Consider the following 18462-nt stretch of genomic DNA (forward strand, 5'->3'; position numbering starts at 1 on the left):
TCCAATAGCGACGTTTGGTCAGTGTCCGTGGCGTGCAGTTGTGACGCTCCTAGGCTCCTTCAGCTTCATAAAGGGACGCAAATAGCTTTCAACTGATTGCAATGTATTCCCATCTGCGGCGGGATTTGACGCTCATGGAAGCACGGCATTCGTTTATGCCGGCTGCCCTTAAAGGCAATGTCAGCGTCCATTCCCATTGGATAACGGATAATTGTACACCCGGAAGTAAGTATTCCTCTTACTGTCGATTGATTTTAAAGTGATATCTGCACTACTCATCGACTAAAAAACACCAGATTATCCTTGTTAATTACACAACATTGATTGGTTTAAATTGTGTGCAATGCTTTTGTATTATTCCCCTTCGATTCGGAGAAACAAATATTTGTTCTGAGTAAAGGATGGCAGAAGACACTACACTACCCAGAATCCCCAGCTATCGTTTGGACTACACCATGTGCTCTGTTTGACAAACCCCGTTTTTTTCACCATTCATTCCGATGGCTGGCGTCTATGTCACATGATCTTCAAATGTTTCCCTGCAGAAAAAGAAAACATGGCCGAAATTCGTTTTATTCTCGGTAGAAAATGCCTATTTTAAAGTTAGTTTGGCCATTAAAATGCATTTTGATGTCATTTGATGCGAGAAATATGAGTTGTTATTTCAGATTATGTGTGCAGTGGATGTACATGATCTTTAGTTTGCTAGTTATTACGAAGATTACTTCAGGAAATCGCGACGTTTTCATTGTTACCAAGGTGGTTGCTAGGGACGCTGCTATCGATATTATTTCTGTTATGTTGTGTAACTGTTTAATGGTGTTATCTTTATTGCTACCCCCTTCCCCGTCAATGTATAGTGTTGGTCCACAGCCTAAACATATTAGTTTAACAAAATCCGCATCTAAAGATAGCCTACGTTATTTTCCCCCTGTGCAATTCCAGTCTCACATCTCATAGCACATCGTCATTAACAAATACCGGAAACAGACCGAAAACGTTTTTAAAAAATAATAATAATACCTTATTCCGAGTGTGCTTGCTTTTCTCTTTGAAAGTCATCACATAACGGCATTGTAATACACGGTTCGGCTGCATTACATATTACATATCTGCCGTAGTTCTGTATTTATAGAGCCCTGATGAGAAGACAAACATGAGGAACTGAAAACGTGACGTGGATCATAAATATATCAGCCATTAAACAACATCTTACATTTCTTTTCACACAATACGTCTCCTTGCAGTATCAACACTAATTCGGCTCACTTTTATATTTGATCCAATTGGTAGATAGGCTGTATTTACACCATAAAGGTGCACAGCTGATATAAAGGGACACCTGGTGGTTAAAGCATGTTATTGAATTTAATTATTTTCATTATTAGAGATATACAATATAATACAATCCCTATAAAGTATATTCATTACTCGTTATTCTCTACTAATAGTTAATTAAAGACTGTATGTAATGACTATTTTGCAAATCCCTTTCAAGATTTAAAGATTTTCTAAGGTTTATTGACATATCATATAGGCCTACACAACTATGGTGTAGTTCTGCACTGAATGAAAAACTTGGGTCGCAGGTTCCTCAATAGTGCATTACAAGACATCTATCAATATGTGTGCATACCTCCAGCAATGTTAACTATGTTGAAGCACTTATTTTAACTGATATTATACATAATGTATTATACTCTTATAAGATGTATGTAGATATTTCATCTCCGGCCTTGTCAGGTATTGAACAATCAATAAATAAAGAACACAGAATTGTTGAATATAAAACACAGAATTTGTGTGATTATACTAAATGATTTTCAAATAAACACAACTGCATATTTAACTGTTACACATGCTGATGTAACGCAAATGTTCCAACTTGGGATCAATAAAGTATATCTTATCTTAAGCTGATCGATGGCTACTGCCATATTTGCAAAATGTGCCTCTGAACCTTGACAAGTGCATGTTTCAGGCTTATCAATTAATGTAATGTAATGTTATCACAGGGGTCACACACATAAGACCAGCTGTTAAATAAAGCTCTTCTGACCTTAGCTGGCATGTGGGTATATATATTAATACTGCCCATAACGGGCACAAGCAATTTTCACCCATTTATTAATTATATGTTTTAAATGTGAGTGTTTCCTGTCCCCTAAACCTCCAGGGATGTACACAGTTTAATACTGGCAACTTCTTATTATGGGAAATACGAAAACGTCTTTTAAAACTACAACTCCCAGTAGAGACGTGCCATAGAGAACATGTTGCGAAACAGAATAGCCAGCATGTGTAGTTCTGGGGATGGGGTGGGGGAGGGGGGACGCGGTGGACCCATTCAAATCCAGTTTTGGACAGTCTGCCGTGGTTCCATCCCATTTCAAGTGCTGTTCGAGAATCGGCTTAACCCTCGGAGCACACTCTCCAATCACAGAGCTTGAGGACTATCACCGGGTTTGTCAAACAGAGCACATGGTGTAGTCCAAACGATAGCTGGGGATTCTGGGTAGTGTAGTGTCTTCTGCCATCCTTTACTCCTGGGAATGGACGCTCACATTACCTTTAAGGGCAGCCGACACAAACGAATGCCGTGCTTCCATGAGCGTCAAATCCCGACGCAGATGGGAATACATTGCAATCAGTTGAAAGCTATTTGCGTCCCTTTATGACGCCGAAGGAGCCTAGGAGCGTCACAACTGGACGCCACGGACACTGACCAAATGTCGCTATTGGACGCTTAGGAAGTGACACTGTGTTGCCTTATAATGTTGGAGGCAAAACGTTCCACCTTTGTTAACATATCACATTAAAGGAACATTTTATAAAACACTTTCTGTCATCTCAGGCCTCAATAACATCCTGAAAACATCCTCTGAATGTTGTAGTTAAAACGTTATGTCTTAGTTAACCTTAAACCTTATAGGAACATTATTTGAAAAATAAACATCCTAAAAAGGTTCTTTGAACATCAGAATAAAAGGTTTCTTTAAAACCTTATTAGAACCAATAGGTAACGTTAGCCAAAGTTGTGAGAGCGTTCCCCGCTAGCTGGGGTGCTGCAGCACAGGCAGTATGAGAAAAATAAAGAGCTTTTTGAACATTAAAGCATGGAGACATGTCCCATAGAGACACAAACATGCACCTTTAACACAAAGGGGAGTATAAGCTAAATCAGATAAATAAGGAAGTCATTATGCTATCAGTCAAATACACACTTCATTGTGGCATTATGCACATATCCTATATAGAAGATAACATTCTGTATAAGCCCATAGATTTTGCAATAATCTTAAAGCTATAAAGCTTAAAGCTATAACTTGTATATTGTATAACTTGTATGTATATATACTAAAATAAGTGGAATTTTACGGATGTGTTTCGGTATCATCCCCGTATAATAAATCACTGTCGTAAAAAGGTGAGCTTTCGGTTATAACAGCTGTTATATATAGAGTCAGATCTATAGTGGAGGTGAGCAGTGAAGCATAGAGGGCGAGAGACAATGTTCCCTCAGAGAGTTATGTCCTTTTTCTCCTCTCAAGAACATGAAGGCGTCTGTGAGCACCTCCTTTTCTCTTCTTTGCTTGCATTCTAAATACGCTCATCCTTGCATGCTACACAGTTCCATGCTTACTTCGTTATAGCTCTGTCCTTGCTTTCTTCCTCACACACCTACAGGAACACACTGTCATCTGGTATAACACAGTGTGAATGTGTCCACCCCCATGAGGACAGGTTGTAAGTATAGCATTCCCTCTGATGTGCGGGATAACAATAGAAAGGACACGCACAAATGAGCTAATTTAAACACGTCCAAATAGATACACCAGACACGTTCATGTATTGTACAGTTTGTCCTTCATGTCATTCATGCGGCTGTGGGAGTGAACAGGACCGAGTGAGGAGTGAAGAAGGTGACTTTGTGCTGGCAGCATCCCAAAGTGCTGCCCGGTGCTGCTGGTCAGCACTGTTACCGGGGGATACTTGCAGCGTTGCAGGAATGTGCAGCACTCTTGTTCCAAAGTGTGTGATTTGTAGCACTTAGTCCACGAGAGCCCGGCCTCGATTTGTCAAGGCCGTTGACATGCATCATGAACATGCATTGTTTATGCTCTGCCATCTCACTGATAGGTTTCATGCTCAGATCTCAGCGTGCTTCCTATAAAGGTGTCATCCAACCAGTTTCATATTATATCAAACGGAGACAAGTAGAGAATTGTCATATTTGAGAAGCTGAAAACAGCATTTTCTACCAACTGTGCACGAAAATTAAATATGAACCAATCAGTTGTCGATTACTTTTCATCATCGCTGCAGATTCAGTTGAAAAATCTGTCTTCTGAAAATGTTGCATCGAACTAAATTATTAAAACATTTGCTTATTTTTCGTCAAAAATGTACAGATGATTCGTTCTTACCCTACTAACCCTAACCCTAACCCTAACCCCCCCCCCCCCCCCCCGGCCAGCCTTTGGTGGGAATTGAAGCACATCTTTGACTTTATTTGACCAATATCATATATTTCCCAGATCTCAGCCGTTTCAGTCAGACTACACAGTTGATATAACCAAAGAGGAGAATATTCATTAGACAGTATGATGGAAAACAAGGTGACTGCTTGAGTTCATTTCCCTTTGAAATGGATTACAGCTTCTGTTTCCATGCAGCTTTTTCTGCTTGTAGATGGCAAACAAAAAAATCACACACTGGGATCCATGGTTCGGTATGCATCGTTTAATTCTCACTGACATGTTTGGTGTACAAAAACACATTTTAAAGCCTGGGCCCTCCTCTGTCACACTGACATGCAAATGCACAACAAATGCAACGGTTCACAGCAGCGTTTAGGCTGCTTTAGACGGATGATTTAAAGTGTCTAGAAAACCTGCCTTAACATCATCGAAACTGAGTAGATGAATGCTTTGTGCCAAGACAACATAAAAATAAAGGTTTCCAAAACAGCCGTAAAACATAATTGTATGCCTGTGGAACTGTAACATAGACACGCGTTGCTTATTAACACGACATCGCTGTGTGGGAAGGGAGTTATTTCAGACGTACTTGCATTCCCATAAGAACTGTTTGTACGTCGTTATAAATCTGAACATACCATTTGTTGAAACGTTATTACCACTGATTTTCAAAAGAAAAAGTAGGAGCAATGACAACTATCCTATCTTTATGTACAGTCGTGTTCTTTTGAAGAAGCAGATATCGATCTAGTTTGCAGATTCCGTCTGTCAAAAAAAGTGATATTTGTGTTGTTTTTTGTAAAAATGTGCCGCCAATTTAAAAAGGGAAAATCTCTCAGGTCAGTGTTGTGAAATCCTGGAAATACGTGCATCATAGGACAATATTTTAAGATCCCTTTTTTCCAGGCTCTAGCTCTTACTCAAAATCAAGTGAATCAGATGAAATGTATGGCAGCTAATACAGCTTCACTTACAAAAGGAAAGGCATACTTGCAGTAAAAAATAAATACAACTAGTGTTAAATAAAACACTACCATGTCGACTGCTGCCACAGTTCTTACCACTGGAAATACAGTTAGGGTTAGTTTTATATGGATATCAACAAAAGTACGTCTTCATTTGCACGTTACACCTTTGACATGTCAATGTATTTTCCAAACAGGCAGAGTCCCAGTAGCCAGGATTGTAGCTTCAATCCAGAAAGAATACACAAAAACTGAAGATCAGAAACTTTTTATTTAATTAGTTTAATTTATGTGATGAAAAAATAAAGAAAATGTGTATAAAAGCATATTTAGGAAGTTTGGGAACTAATCTTTCTGAACATGGGAATGTAAACGATATCCGGTGAACTGTGGCTGCTGTCTCGGAGGTTGGAAGAGGTTGTTTTCTGCGCTTCAGTGCTTTCAACGAGTTTAAAACATTTGACTTTCAAATTGAGCTGAATGCAGGCTTTGGTTTTTGACTTTTTGTCAGTGTGATTATTTTGCTGCATATGGTAAAAAAAGAAGAAAAAAACATTGCTCACATTACATTAGAGACACATCTACTCTAAGCCTTTTTGCTGTCACAGTTAACAAGCTGAGGTACTTTATAGGCTTCAATATTTTTTCAAAACGGTTAAGACATTTCCAACAAGCATTAAAAACGATTTATCGAACAGTAATATACAATCTTTTTTATTACTTTCTGTTCTTTTTACATATTCCACAGTGGTGCATCAGGGTGTCAGGCCCCAATCTTCTCAATTTGCCCCTTTGTAAAGGTTGGTTGTCCATGCCGTCTCACTTCAAAGGTGTCTCTTCTCAGCCCACTAAAAATACTCATCCATGCAGAATGTGGTCTTTTTGAATAGTTCCACTTAAATATTCAAGCACATCTTCCTATGGCATTGTAAATAACTGCTGGCCCAGCTGTTCTGTTGATCTGTTGGTACAATACTTTGCTCCACACTGAAATATCTACATCTACTGGATGGATTTGGTACAGACAGGACTTATGTGATCCCCTGACTTTTCATTTAGCGCCACCAGAAGGTCACTTAAACTCTGGTCAAACACTACTTCAGAATATCCTTTAAAGCTTATGACTGACTCCTTGTCAGCCTCAGTTGCACTCTGGGATTGATGATGATACAGCATGCTAACATTCTAACATTAGCATGAACCGTTAACCAAATCACCAACAAACAACTGAGCCTGACAAGCTGTCAATGTCAGAAGTGCTAAAAATGTTGCGGCACAAAAGATAGTCATGTTTGAAATGTGGGAAAATGTATTGGAATTGGAACTTGGAATTGGAATGTGTAATTTTTGGATTCACATCATGACCATGTCCAAGTGCCAACCTAAGACCAAACTAAAACAACATTGCTTTCAGATGTGTGAGCATTTCAATCTAGCACAGGCTGCTACCGTGACAAGAGACAATATGTCTTGTTTATTTCAGGAATCTCATTACACTTCTGGCTTGTCAATGCCATTTAATGGAAATGTTGAGGCAAATCACACACAGCCTCAGAAAATGCTTCTCATCTCAGGCCAGAAGACATTGGACCCTCTCAGGGCTTTCTCCATCCACTGAGATACAGAGTTTGGACCTCTGACAGCAGGCTTCAGGTTTAAGTCTTCCTAACACTGAGGATAGTCATCTGTAGACACTCCTCCTTCAGAGCCACCAGTTCTGTCTTGTAGCTGCTGGTCTTTGCTCCATCAGCGTATACACAAGGCTGCTTCTTTGCTGCCAGCGGCGTTTCCATAGTCACTGAACCAGCGTTGAGTATCTCCCCGTGCGATGCTGAGGAAGAGGAGCCCTTGAAGCAAGCTGCAGAAAGTAAAGCTGAGAGCGCTCGGGCGACATCGTGCCGGGCCCCCTCGTTGACAAAACAGTACAAAATGGGATCGGCGACGCAGTTGAGGCTGGTCAGTGCCAACGACACATGGTAGGCTGCAAACAGGCTCTCCTCTGCGCCGCAGTCACATGGCTTATTTAGAAACATCACACTCCGCACCAGGAGCAGGATGTGATACGGTCCAAAGCAGAGCAAAACAATCAGTATCAGGCTCAAAGCCAGGCGCTGAATTTTGGCCTTTTCCTGACGCTCTGTTGAGACGTTGCAGCGCACTGCTGCTAAAATCCCACGGTAGGCCACAAGCATGGCTGTCCATGGAGCGAGGAAGCCCAGAAATGTCCTGTAGAGGTTCATCCCTGCCACCCAGTCCTGCATGGGATACTTCTCAAAGCAGAACGTGTGGTTGAACCGGTCCTGGAAGAGCTCATTGTGGAAGAGGGGAGCAGAGTTTGCTACGATCTCAATAATCCACACCATGGCGCTGACCAGGACCGCTGTGGGAGAAGGAAGGAAAGAAGAGGAGTGATAAATAATCAACTTTTCAGAAACCTCTGTGTAAATATTGTACTGTATTGGAGGAAAAAAGACACACAAACACAGTTAATAGAGAATCTACGTATTTTTAATCTGCGACGGACAATTGTACACCAAGTACCAACCTTAGTAATCATTCATTTCACCAAACAGAAGGCCTTCATTTGGTCTGTTTCGATATTGTCATCAATGAGAATATAGTTATATTATACAATTGTATTTTACTGCCTCACTTTCACCCATTTGAAGAGTTTTCATCCAAAATGCATTTCCAATTGGGATCTAACATATCAAGGACGATAACGCAAACGGACCGAAATCGATATCAAAAAAGTCTTGCGTCCACACGCAATATGCACCAGAGACATGTCCGTTCACACGAGACTGATCGGAAGCGCTGGAGACGCTGTAGTACATATGCCGGGCCTGTAAGTGGCGCTGTAGTCCTGCCACAAAAGCAGCGAAGAAGACTTCCCGCGCATGGTTGCCATGGTTACCATGGTTGCCCTTCTGTTTATTCTCCGCTGTGGACGCTCTGGCTCTTTTTCTCCCTCTCCGAAGCAAGCGTGTGCTCCTGCTGTATGTCTCCCCGGTAGTCCACCAGCAGATGACAAACACTCTCCTCTCGGCCTCTTCCAAGGGACGAGGGGACCGTGCGGCAGAGTTTCAGTTAGATTTGTTTTCGCCGGTCAACATGTCCGTTAAAGTTTAAATCTTCCGGACAAAATTAGAAAAGTGCCGGTCAGAGGTCTTCTTTGTTATTTATTGAGCTTTAAAACAAATTGATAACGACTCTATATAATAATAAAAAACGGAGCCTCTCTTTTCCTCCCCCTCTTCTAACAGCCCAGCAGCTGATCTCTGAGCAGGAGAGGTGGGAGAGGCGGGGCTATTGCTTCAACAGGGCTGCCAACACTCACGCATTGAGCGTGAGAGTCACGCAATTAACCAATTTCTCACGCACTCACGCCACACTTGCCTTTCCTCACGCTAAGTTTTCGTCCAAAATAAATGTATATAAATATAAAAATAAAGTGAAGGAACAGCAAACTGAGCGGTCTACGAAATGAGACAGTCTTCTGGCTTAGTTCAGTAAAGTTGGAACGATATTGGCAGATTCTGATTTCATGGATCAATAACTCATGAACAAAACGTTGTTCAGACACAAATGACGTCTCCTAAGTACCGTGGTAAGGTTGACAACGAACTACAATCACATTTTGATCAAAAAAAGCCAATACGTGCTGTCCTCCAAACTGGAGACATTACATTGGTCTCTATCTGCAGCCGGAGAAGAAACGAGTGCTCAGGGATCGTCTGTAAAGTGCAACTCCGAAAAAAGAGAATACAATAATATTCAATCACTATTATACAGCTTATTACTACCAAACTCACCACACACATCAATAGTCTCCTGTGTGTCATACTAGAGCAAGGAGTTTGGAAAAATATGCTTTTGAATAATTGTGGGGAATATTTATAATGTAAAATCTTCAATAAATATGGCATCATCTTCAATAACTTTACTATTATACAGTATATTTCTACCAGACTCACTATTTGCATTGCTGTTGTTGTTAGCATCTGGTTAGCTAGCTGCGCTAACGGATATTAGAAGCTGTTTCTAAAACAAGGAAAGGGAGAGCTCTGTCCTGTCAGACTGAGAGAGATAACTACAGCTCAGTGAGGTAAGGGACTCTCTGTTTAGATACTTTAGTCTAGTTATCTCAGTGGGTCTCAAACGTTTTGGTCACCATTTATGAGAATAAATGAAAAACAGATATGAAATAGGCCTACTATATGACAGTAAAGCAAGAATACAGTTTAAATGATTAATAAAAAATATCCATAAAGAAAAAGAAAATCTGTTTACAGTTCTGTTTCATATGGGTGTTGAGAGATGTATCCATACATTCATTTTGCTCTCAAAGTGCACCAGGTTGATGAATTTAACTTCAATATTTTATAAAATAGCACTTGATTGTAAGAGTCGCGGTACACTGTGTATGTAGCGCCAGGTACATTAATGGGAAATCCTAGTTTGTACATGTTCACTGTACACATGAACGTTTCTTTTTTCGCTTCACCAAAAAAAAATGTCACTCCAAGCTGAACTCAAATGTTGGCAGCCCTGGCTTCAACGTTATCAGGAAATGATCGTATAGGCGTAAACACGGAGCCGTTTGCCCCCCCAGAGCGTTTCGTTTGCAGATCTACCCACCTTGGGACCCGTTACCGTTATCGTTTCCATGTCGGCCTCGTGTGGTCGTACCATCTGGTGAACTGTAGCAGATAAGACCGTTATCGTCCTCGTGTGGCCGGTGCTTTAAAGTGAGCGCCCCCTAGTGGTCCTTGAGTATATTGGTAAAATGTCACATTTGAAATAAATAAATACAGTTTTCCGCACTCTCGCGGGAATATCTCCGCAATGGAGCGAGCTTACATTTCATGATCTAATTGCATTATATAGCCCAGCGCAACACCTTCATCACACATGTTTGTACCATTTCCAGGCGATTTGTAATCTGTTCTAGAAAAACGATGTGTCTTTGGATATTTGTGGAGTTAGGTGGTCCGCGAGTGTTTTTTATATTGTTAAGTGGTCCTTGGTATGAAAAGGTTTGAGAAACACTGCTCTAAATAAAATAATTTTTTGTTTCTAGAAAAGTTAGAGAGGGGCCCTGACCATGTTCTTGGCATAAGCTACGCATCATTACATTTTAATAAAAGTAATTACTTTAGTAGACATTCTGTTCAAATAGTTATTTATAAAACTTATTTCGCAATGGAAGTGATCTGATCTCTACACAAACTTGAATTTCCTGTTATGTCAAGGAATGTCAAGTTTGAAGACGCACATCCTCTCAGGGCTCAGTGGCCGCACAGTTTCGGGAACTAATGGTCACATGACCTATCTTTATCCTTCCAATACAGAAAATGAAATTGTACTGACTTTTGTGTTATTGAAAAGTTAGTTCTCTGCCAATAAGTATTTTATTTCAGATGTCTCTATCAGCATTTGTTTGAGGATGGCTTTAATACTTAAGGAGAAAAGCCAACATACCTGTTTTGATTTGTCGGACCTTTGCAAAGCGCAGAGGATATGCCACAGCCAGGTATCTGTCCAGTGAGATACAGCAGAGGAAGGCGATGCTGACGTAGATGTTAGTGTAGAAGATGAAGCCGAACAATTTGCAGCTCTCCTGACCGTGGATCCAGTCATCGTGCTGCAGGAAGTAGTCGATCCACAGAGGAAGAGTGATGATGTAGAGGAGGTCGGCCACTGACAGGTTGATCAGGTAGATGCCAAGCTCATTGCGTTGCTTTACCTGGATGGAGGAATATGAAGAATATGAGATGGGAAAGGGATGAAGATTTCAAGTTTATGGATAAAATCATGTGCAATGATAGAGAGGGTCAAGAGTGTTTTGTTCAACTTCTTGCTTTTGCATAAAAGGTAGTGAGAAGAGAGTGAGAAGATTTTGAGGCAAGCATTTCCATTTTTGCAAAACTAAATAAAATGCAAATGATGAGTGTATTGTAATCATCTGCAAATCATTTGACTTCCTGCATGTCAAAAAAAAAAATGCAGTCTTCAAAGAACTGGTATGGCTGAATCTATTATTGTTGAAGAGTACTTGATAGAAACTGTGCATTAGGGACGTACAACCACAACGAGGGCTTGTACAGTAAATCAGAGAAAGAAATGTGAACAGATATTTCAGTGGCAGCAGATCAACTTGTCCACTTTATGGAATCTATTACGTTTCCTAATTGTATTTATCCGTACTTGGATTGGAATCAAGCCACTGTGAGATAACTCTGCAGTATTGATATTGCAATGTTAATATTTAGGCAGAACTGCCCTGGTAAATAAACAGCGCGCCGACTATGTTAATGCCTTGTTCAATAATGACATTGGTGGCTATACGCCAGGCGGCAACCTCTGTGTCTGAAAAGAAAGGCCAATGTAGAAATGTCATAAACTTGCAATAATTGTAATGACCACGGGGGGGGGGGGTGATTCGACTGTTTGCAAAAAGAAGACTTGTTGTTAGAAGTCTATGAGAAAATGACCTTACTTTTCACTTCATTAGCTGAGTACACGTTTTATTGATGAGTTAATTATATAAATTAATAGTTTCAAGTTTTGTTCAATAGACATGATGTACATTTTGTAAATAATAATAGTTCAAACTTAGAGGAAAATACAGGATGAAGCAGCGTTTGCAGTTAGTGCGGGGCTGCCCTGTGATTGACAGGTCTGAGTTTTCCGTGTTTTCGTCTCGCAACTTTAACCATTCAGCAATGTGTTTATTACAGTTCGTGAAAGTCACCTGCAACTAAAAATGTCCTGGCATGTTCGGTTGCAATAAAAAATATGGCAAACACCAAAACACTGAATGCTTTAAAAGTGCCAATGGTTGACGTCACAGTTACTATGTGTGCTTTTATAAAATGATCTTATCAATGCAGTTATTTCTGCAGAGAACTGAATGGTGTTTTCAGTATACCCATGATGCACCTGTCACACAGCACACCTGGTAAATCATGCCATGTTGGGGCCAAGGCTCAAACTGAATGTAAAAAGTTGGAGTTTAAACGTTTGAGAAACGACCGCGATGCTGAGATGGAAGCAGAGCGCTACGTTGAAATGTCACTCCTTTGTGAGCTGGTGAACTTGCTTGAATGAAAAGTCAATAACAATGATGTTTGCTGCTGCCAAAGTCAACTGACAAGTCTGTGGGAAACACTGGAGATGTTTTTAATCTTTGATAACGGCGTGGTGTTGTTGCAGGAAGTCCCGACGCAGAATACGTTTGCTGTAGTACAGGGCAGAGCCATATAACAGTAATAATATGGCTCTGGTACAGGGGTGCACATAACTGGTACGCAGGTTATGTGCGTCATCTGAAATGCGTACCGTCACTTGTGTCACAAAGCGCATTTGCGTACCGACGTACTTGTGAAGCTTTTCCAGAAGGCGGTTAGATCACCGGACGACAGAGTCGGTGTCCGTGTGCACAGACAGGCTGCTGTTAACGTCGGTCTGTACAACGGAACTGAGCCAAAACTACGCCAACCGGCTGCGGAGGGAGACTCCCCCCCCCTTCACTGGAGAACTGCGCTAAAACAGCTGATCACAACGTTCACACTCTGTGGTCACGAAGTACTCCACTAGCCGCCCCCTCTGTCGACTTTCCTGAAGTACTCCCCCGTTGATAGAAATCAACACGTAATGAATTAAGACCCCACGGTTTGATGATTGATAGGTGTGTGTGTGGGTTGTCTTTCATTTTGACACACAGAAAAATGTTATAATAAACATAGATACTGTATGTTAAATTGATATATCCGCAGTGGCGACTGGTCATTAGGGGCAGGTGGGGCACAGCCCCACCAAGTGTCAGCAGAAAGTATTAAAATAATGATTACAACAAAATGCAAAAAATAAATTAAAAAATATATAAAATATATTTTAAGATCATGTTTAATCATCTGATTCGTCTGTACATTGCTGTTTTAGTCTGTGCTCTTCTAATTAGTGTCTACAGTGTGTGCCTATTGAGCTGTTTAGAGCCATGTGGGACAAAACCTGATCCTGCCCCTCCCTCTGACTGTCTAAGTCAGGGGTGTCAAACTCAAGGCCCGGGGGCCAAATCCGGCCCGCAACTTCATTTTATGTGGCCCCACAAGAGCTTGCAAAGAATATAATAAGTTTATTATACGGTTAGATGCTACTTTACAGAAGCACGTTGCCCAAAAACTACATGTCCCACAATGCATCTCAAATTTGACTTTTCTCAGAATTTGCCTTTTCTTTTAAATATGCATTTTTTTCTTAGAATTTGCCTTTTTCTCCGAATTAGATTTTCTTTTCAAAATGTTACTTTCTGAAAATAAAATAAATGTTACTTTCTTTTCAAAATGTCACTTCTTTTTTTTTGTTTTTCCCGAATTTGGCTTTTCTTTTTAAATCATGTTGTAACATCCTCACTGAAGAGACTTGCAATTATTTGCCCTAGACTTCTGCTTTCAGACGTAGTTAATTATGAAGTTATTACCCTATCCCATAACAATCCAATGCAGAGGCAATAATGTAATATAATGCATTATTTTATATATATTAAATATTTATATATGTATTTTTATATAGTCTTAAAGTTACAACCGGCCCTTTGAGTGCAACCTTCATGCTGATGTGGCCCGTGATGAAATTGAGTTTGACACCCCTGGTCTAAGTGAACGGTGACTGCAAAAACTACACTGCGCATGCTCAGAGTATTTTCCTATTTAATGTGTGTGGCAAAAAATAATGACCATAGGGGCAAAGTGCTGCCACCCCCACCATACGTCATCTCACATCATTCAGAGCTGATTGGCTGTAAGTACGTGTGCCGCGAAAAGTGTGGTGTGTGAAGAGGAGAGAGAGCTGCAGTGAGGCGTCCTAAAACCAGGAAGTAAGCTGCGCATGGCTTCCCTCCACAAAAAAGCAACGAGATTTCTCCATAGGATTTTAGAAAATAGCTCAAAATAAGATCTGTGGGAAACGTAGCTGTTAGATAAATGTACGTTTTGTTCAGCCGGATAATATCCACATGTCTACCCTACTTTTATCATTTTCGAATCATAAATCTATTGATTAGATTAGATTTATGATAGACTTTTGAAACTACAAGAAGATAAGGAGGACTTTTACAAAAAAGCAATAGAGATTTTTGTCCAGAAGGATAGGCAAATGGACTTGGGATCTGCCTAAGAGAGAACAATTCAATATTTAAATGATAAAATTACATTTTATTTTTGTATCCTTCTGTTGAACTGTCTGTTTAAAAGTAATTGAAGCATCAGACAAAAAAAGCTTTTGAAAATAATATTATATTTTTGATTTAATATATTTGTAAACCTGAAGAGTCAGTGCCAGTGCCTCACCACCCATGAACCTCTCTGCAGAAGCTTATATAGACATCTGAGTTTTTTGTGCCCCACCACTTTTGTACATATAGAAACGCCACTGTATATCCGCCTTCTTTCATTTATCTTTCCATTCCCACAACAATATACATAAATAAATGGCATTTTTTGGACATAGTTCGAATGGTGATTAATCATGATTAATTAATTTTTAAGCTGTGATTAATCTGATTAAAAATGTTAATCGTTTGACGGCCCTAATATATATATATCAGTGATAGTCAGACTGTCAGGAGATTAGTAGATAGAGAGGCAAGCAGACGAGCAACCGAAACAATGTCTTTTGTGTAAGAGTGTGAAAATGATGTCTACTCCAAGGGGTCATGTTACACAAACCTAACAATATTGAGATACATAATTGTTATACATTTATTACGTTCCTGTTTTGGGGTTTTCTAAGTAAAATCTAAACTGTACTAAAGTTCAGCTATAATTCTAAATGCCTTTGAAATTAGTTTACTTTGCCGAAACTTTGAAAAAATATAAAATGTGTTAAAAGATTCATTAAACTCTAAGCAAACAAGGGACATTTTTAAGGTGGTCAACATTAATGCATTAACGCACATGATTAATCTGGAAACCATTTCATGTCGAACGTTTTTTTACGCAAATTAAAAAATAAGGAATTCTTTCTCCCAAATTCCTCACGTTATTCCAGCGCACATTTCTACCATGGGTTGCATTGAAGTGAAAAGGCAAAGGAGGTGACTCGAGACCTCGAGACATCAGTAAGAACCATCTCTACCTCGGTGTTACGGCACACAATGTTCTGCACTCCTTGTTTAGGTCTGGTGAGGACGAAGGAAATGTATTTTACTAAAGCATGCAGAAGCCAATTTGTAGGAGTTTCACAGGAATCTGAGATAGTGGACCGGGTCATCATCACTGCAGGGACACATCGTGCTCGCAGCAAGAATACTGCCATGTGAGTATGTGCCCTGTGTAGCACAGATTACACAGAGGGTGATCACCGTGGCTCTCTGTGACCGCGACTGTCTCAATGCTTTGGCTAAAGGTTTGTCACTTCAGAATTGCTATCAGAACCAGTGGCTGGTGTATGTTTGTGTACGTGTGTGCATGCACGTGTGTCCTCACCTGCATGTAGGCAGCCCACAGGGCCATGCAGTTGGTGGGCAGCCCCAGAACGATGACGATGATGTAGAGCGTGGGCTGGAAGAACTGGTCCACCTTACTGTCCACATTACAGAATGAGATGTTGCACATTGTCCTGTGTGGAACAACTATGTTTGGTGTGTGTGTGTGTGTGTGTGTGTGTGTGTGTGTGTGTGTGTGTGTGTGTGTGTGTGTGTGTGTGTGTGTGTGTGTGTGTGTGTGTGTGTGTGTGTGTGTGTGTGTGTGTGTGTGTGAAGCAACTCTCAGCTCTGGGTGTCCCTCTGTAGTTGAACTATGTTCCAGCTCCAACAGTTTGACAGTGACATGCCGACACTAAGCTCATGATTGGCTACCACACGGCCGTCCCACATGAGGAACAAATAACTATCATTTACGAGGCATGTCATTGTTCCTGTTTCTTAAAGCAATGTCCTCCTCGCCGAGTGGCCTAGACGTGCCATACTCCTTTCTCACCCTTCAAAGCCAGCCCCCGGATTGCCCAGCATGGAGGAAGAGAGGATAATAAAGGAATGGCCGAGGGATGAAATTAAAGCCGCCTTATCAACACTGTGCCAGGGCTCTGCCTGGACAGGACCTCATCAATCCTTCAGAGGTTAGAGGTCTGCCAGGTCTACTGTAAAAAGGAGGGGCTGAGCATCAGTGTGTGTGTGTGTGTTTTGTATGTGTCTCAAGATCCTGATGACACACAAGACACCTCCGGGATGCTCGCACTTAAACACAGGAATATCTTTGTAGAGAGTCACCACCCTGGAGTTTGTCCTGCACTGCTGAACATCTGCAAGAGAGGAAGAAAGAGAGATGAAGAGAGCATTAGGCATTAAGCATGAAGAGAGCAGGATGCTTTATAATCAAACGTCCGACAATACAACAATACATCGTTTGTTTTGGGTTTGTTTCAGTGAACAAAATGGGCCCATTGTTTTATGTTCATGAACTACCTGAGAATGCAAACAATACAACTGTGTTTAAGATAAACATGAATGATTGAAACCGAAACAGGACATTCTCTGTCCCAACTCATCGATTATGGCAGCTTGGGCTTTGGCCCCAACCATCACATGTTGGCGCTCCACGTATCTCGCGTGAAGAAACAAACTCAGGGCTTCCACCTAAGAGGCCACCGTTTGTGTCCCATGTTAAATCAAAATGCAACGTTGAAAATTCCAAACAATGTTTTTTCCAGGAAAAAATCCAACGCATTAAACCACAACTTGAAGGTCTCGTGCATCATTTTGGAACCAGCTTGAGTTTGAAATTGAGGAAATTGAAATGAATGGTGTATATTGTTCAGTAATTGACGAGTCCTCAAGTGCCCATACCAGCCTGAAATGCAGAGACAGAAATCTGTCAAGACTGCAGTTTGTCTTTAATTTTTCCTACGTGCCTAGTGCTTCCGACACCTCAACCATTAGACTTAGAGTTTCATGCTCATTTCCTGTATGTATTTCCTGTGCTCTATAGATCACATATACTTTGAATGCACCCAAGTGTTTTGAAACAACTCTCCGACGCGCTGTTTCAGCCATTTGGCTTGGTTATTTAAAGTGTATGGAATCTCTTGCAGTGATAACAAACCACTGAAAACTAGAATGTACACACCCTCAACATATACAGTCAAACCCTTTTGATACAATGTATGTGTGCCGTGATGGATTGAGATTGAGAATGTAAAAAAGACTCACAGAGAGTAAGTCTTTGTACAGTGAAACAGGAGAATTTGTATCGATGGGACATTTCAATTTTCCAACATCTGGGATGATAACACAGAACATGCTGACACGACGTACTGGCAGTAAAAGGCCTTGCATCGAGTGCAGACAAAGAGCCCAGCACATATGATAAGCTTTATGTAAGCTTTTATCTAAACTTGACCTCACTAAGGCATGTGAGGTCAGTTTCTGTTTCACTACACAACTTCTCACATGTTTTTGGTTATATTCTAGGCCAGGGGTGTCAAACTCAAGGCCCGGGGGCCAAATCTGGCCCGCGACTTAATTCTATGTGGCCCGCAAGAGCATACAAAGAATATAATAAGTTTATTATACGGTTACACGCCACTTTACAGGAGCACGTTGCCCATAAACTACATGTCCCACAATGCATCTTGTTTTGTGACATGCGCACTGAAAGAGACTTGCAATTATTTGCCCTGCACTTCTGCTTTCAGACGTAGTTAATTATGAAGTTATTACCCTATCCGGTAATAAACCGATGCAGAGGAAGTTATGTATTATAATACATTATTTTATATATATTAAATATATTATATATGTATATTTATAAAGTCTTAAAGTCACAACCGGCCCTTTGAGTGCAACCATAATGCTGATGTGGCCCACGATGAAATTGAGTTTGACACCCCTGTTCTAGGGCCTTCTTAATATGCTTCATATGCTTTCAATCACTTTACATTAGCATGTTCTTGAGCACTGTTTACTGCCTTCATTCAAAGTTTCTGTATGTTTCAGCTTCTTCTCATTCCTATTA

At 40.6% G+C, this 18462-nt stretch overlaps 1 protein-coding gene across 1 annotated transcript; it reads right to left on the minus strand.

Moving 5' to 3' along the window:
* Positions 1-4728: 4728 nt before the first annotated feature.
* gpr4 (G protein-coupled receptor 4) lies at positions 4729-16140 on the minus strand. Its single transcript, XM_034098118.2, has 3 exons — positions 15937-16140; positions 10931-11195; positions 4729-7826 (listed from the first exon to the last, which is right to left on the minus strand). Exons 1-3 carry the CDS (start codon positions 16063-16065, stop codon positions 7102-7104), a joined length of 1119 nt encoding a protein of 372 aa, XP_033954009.1. The 5' UTR covers positions 16066-16140; the 3' UTR covers positions 4729-7101.
* Positions 16141-18462: the final 2322 nt, after the last annotated feature.

The sequence above is a fragment of the Pseudochaenichthys georgianus genome, chromosome 13, assembly GCF_902827115.2.
Source record: "Pseudochaenichthys georgianus chromosome 13, fPseGeo1.2, whole genome shotgun sequence".
Lineage (NCBI taxonomy): Eukaryota > Metazoa > Chordata > Actinopteri > Perciformes > Channichthyidae > Pseudochaenichthys > Pseudochaenichthys georgianus.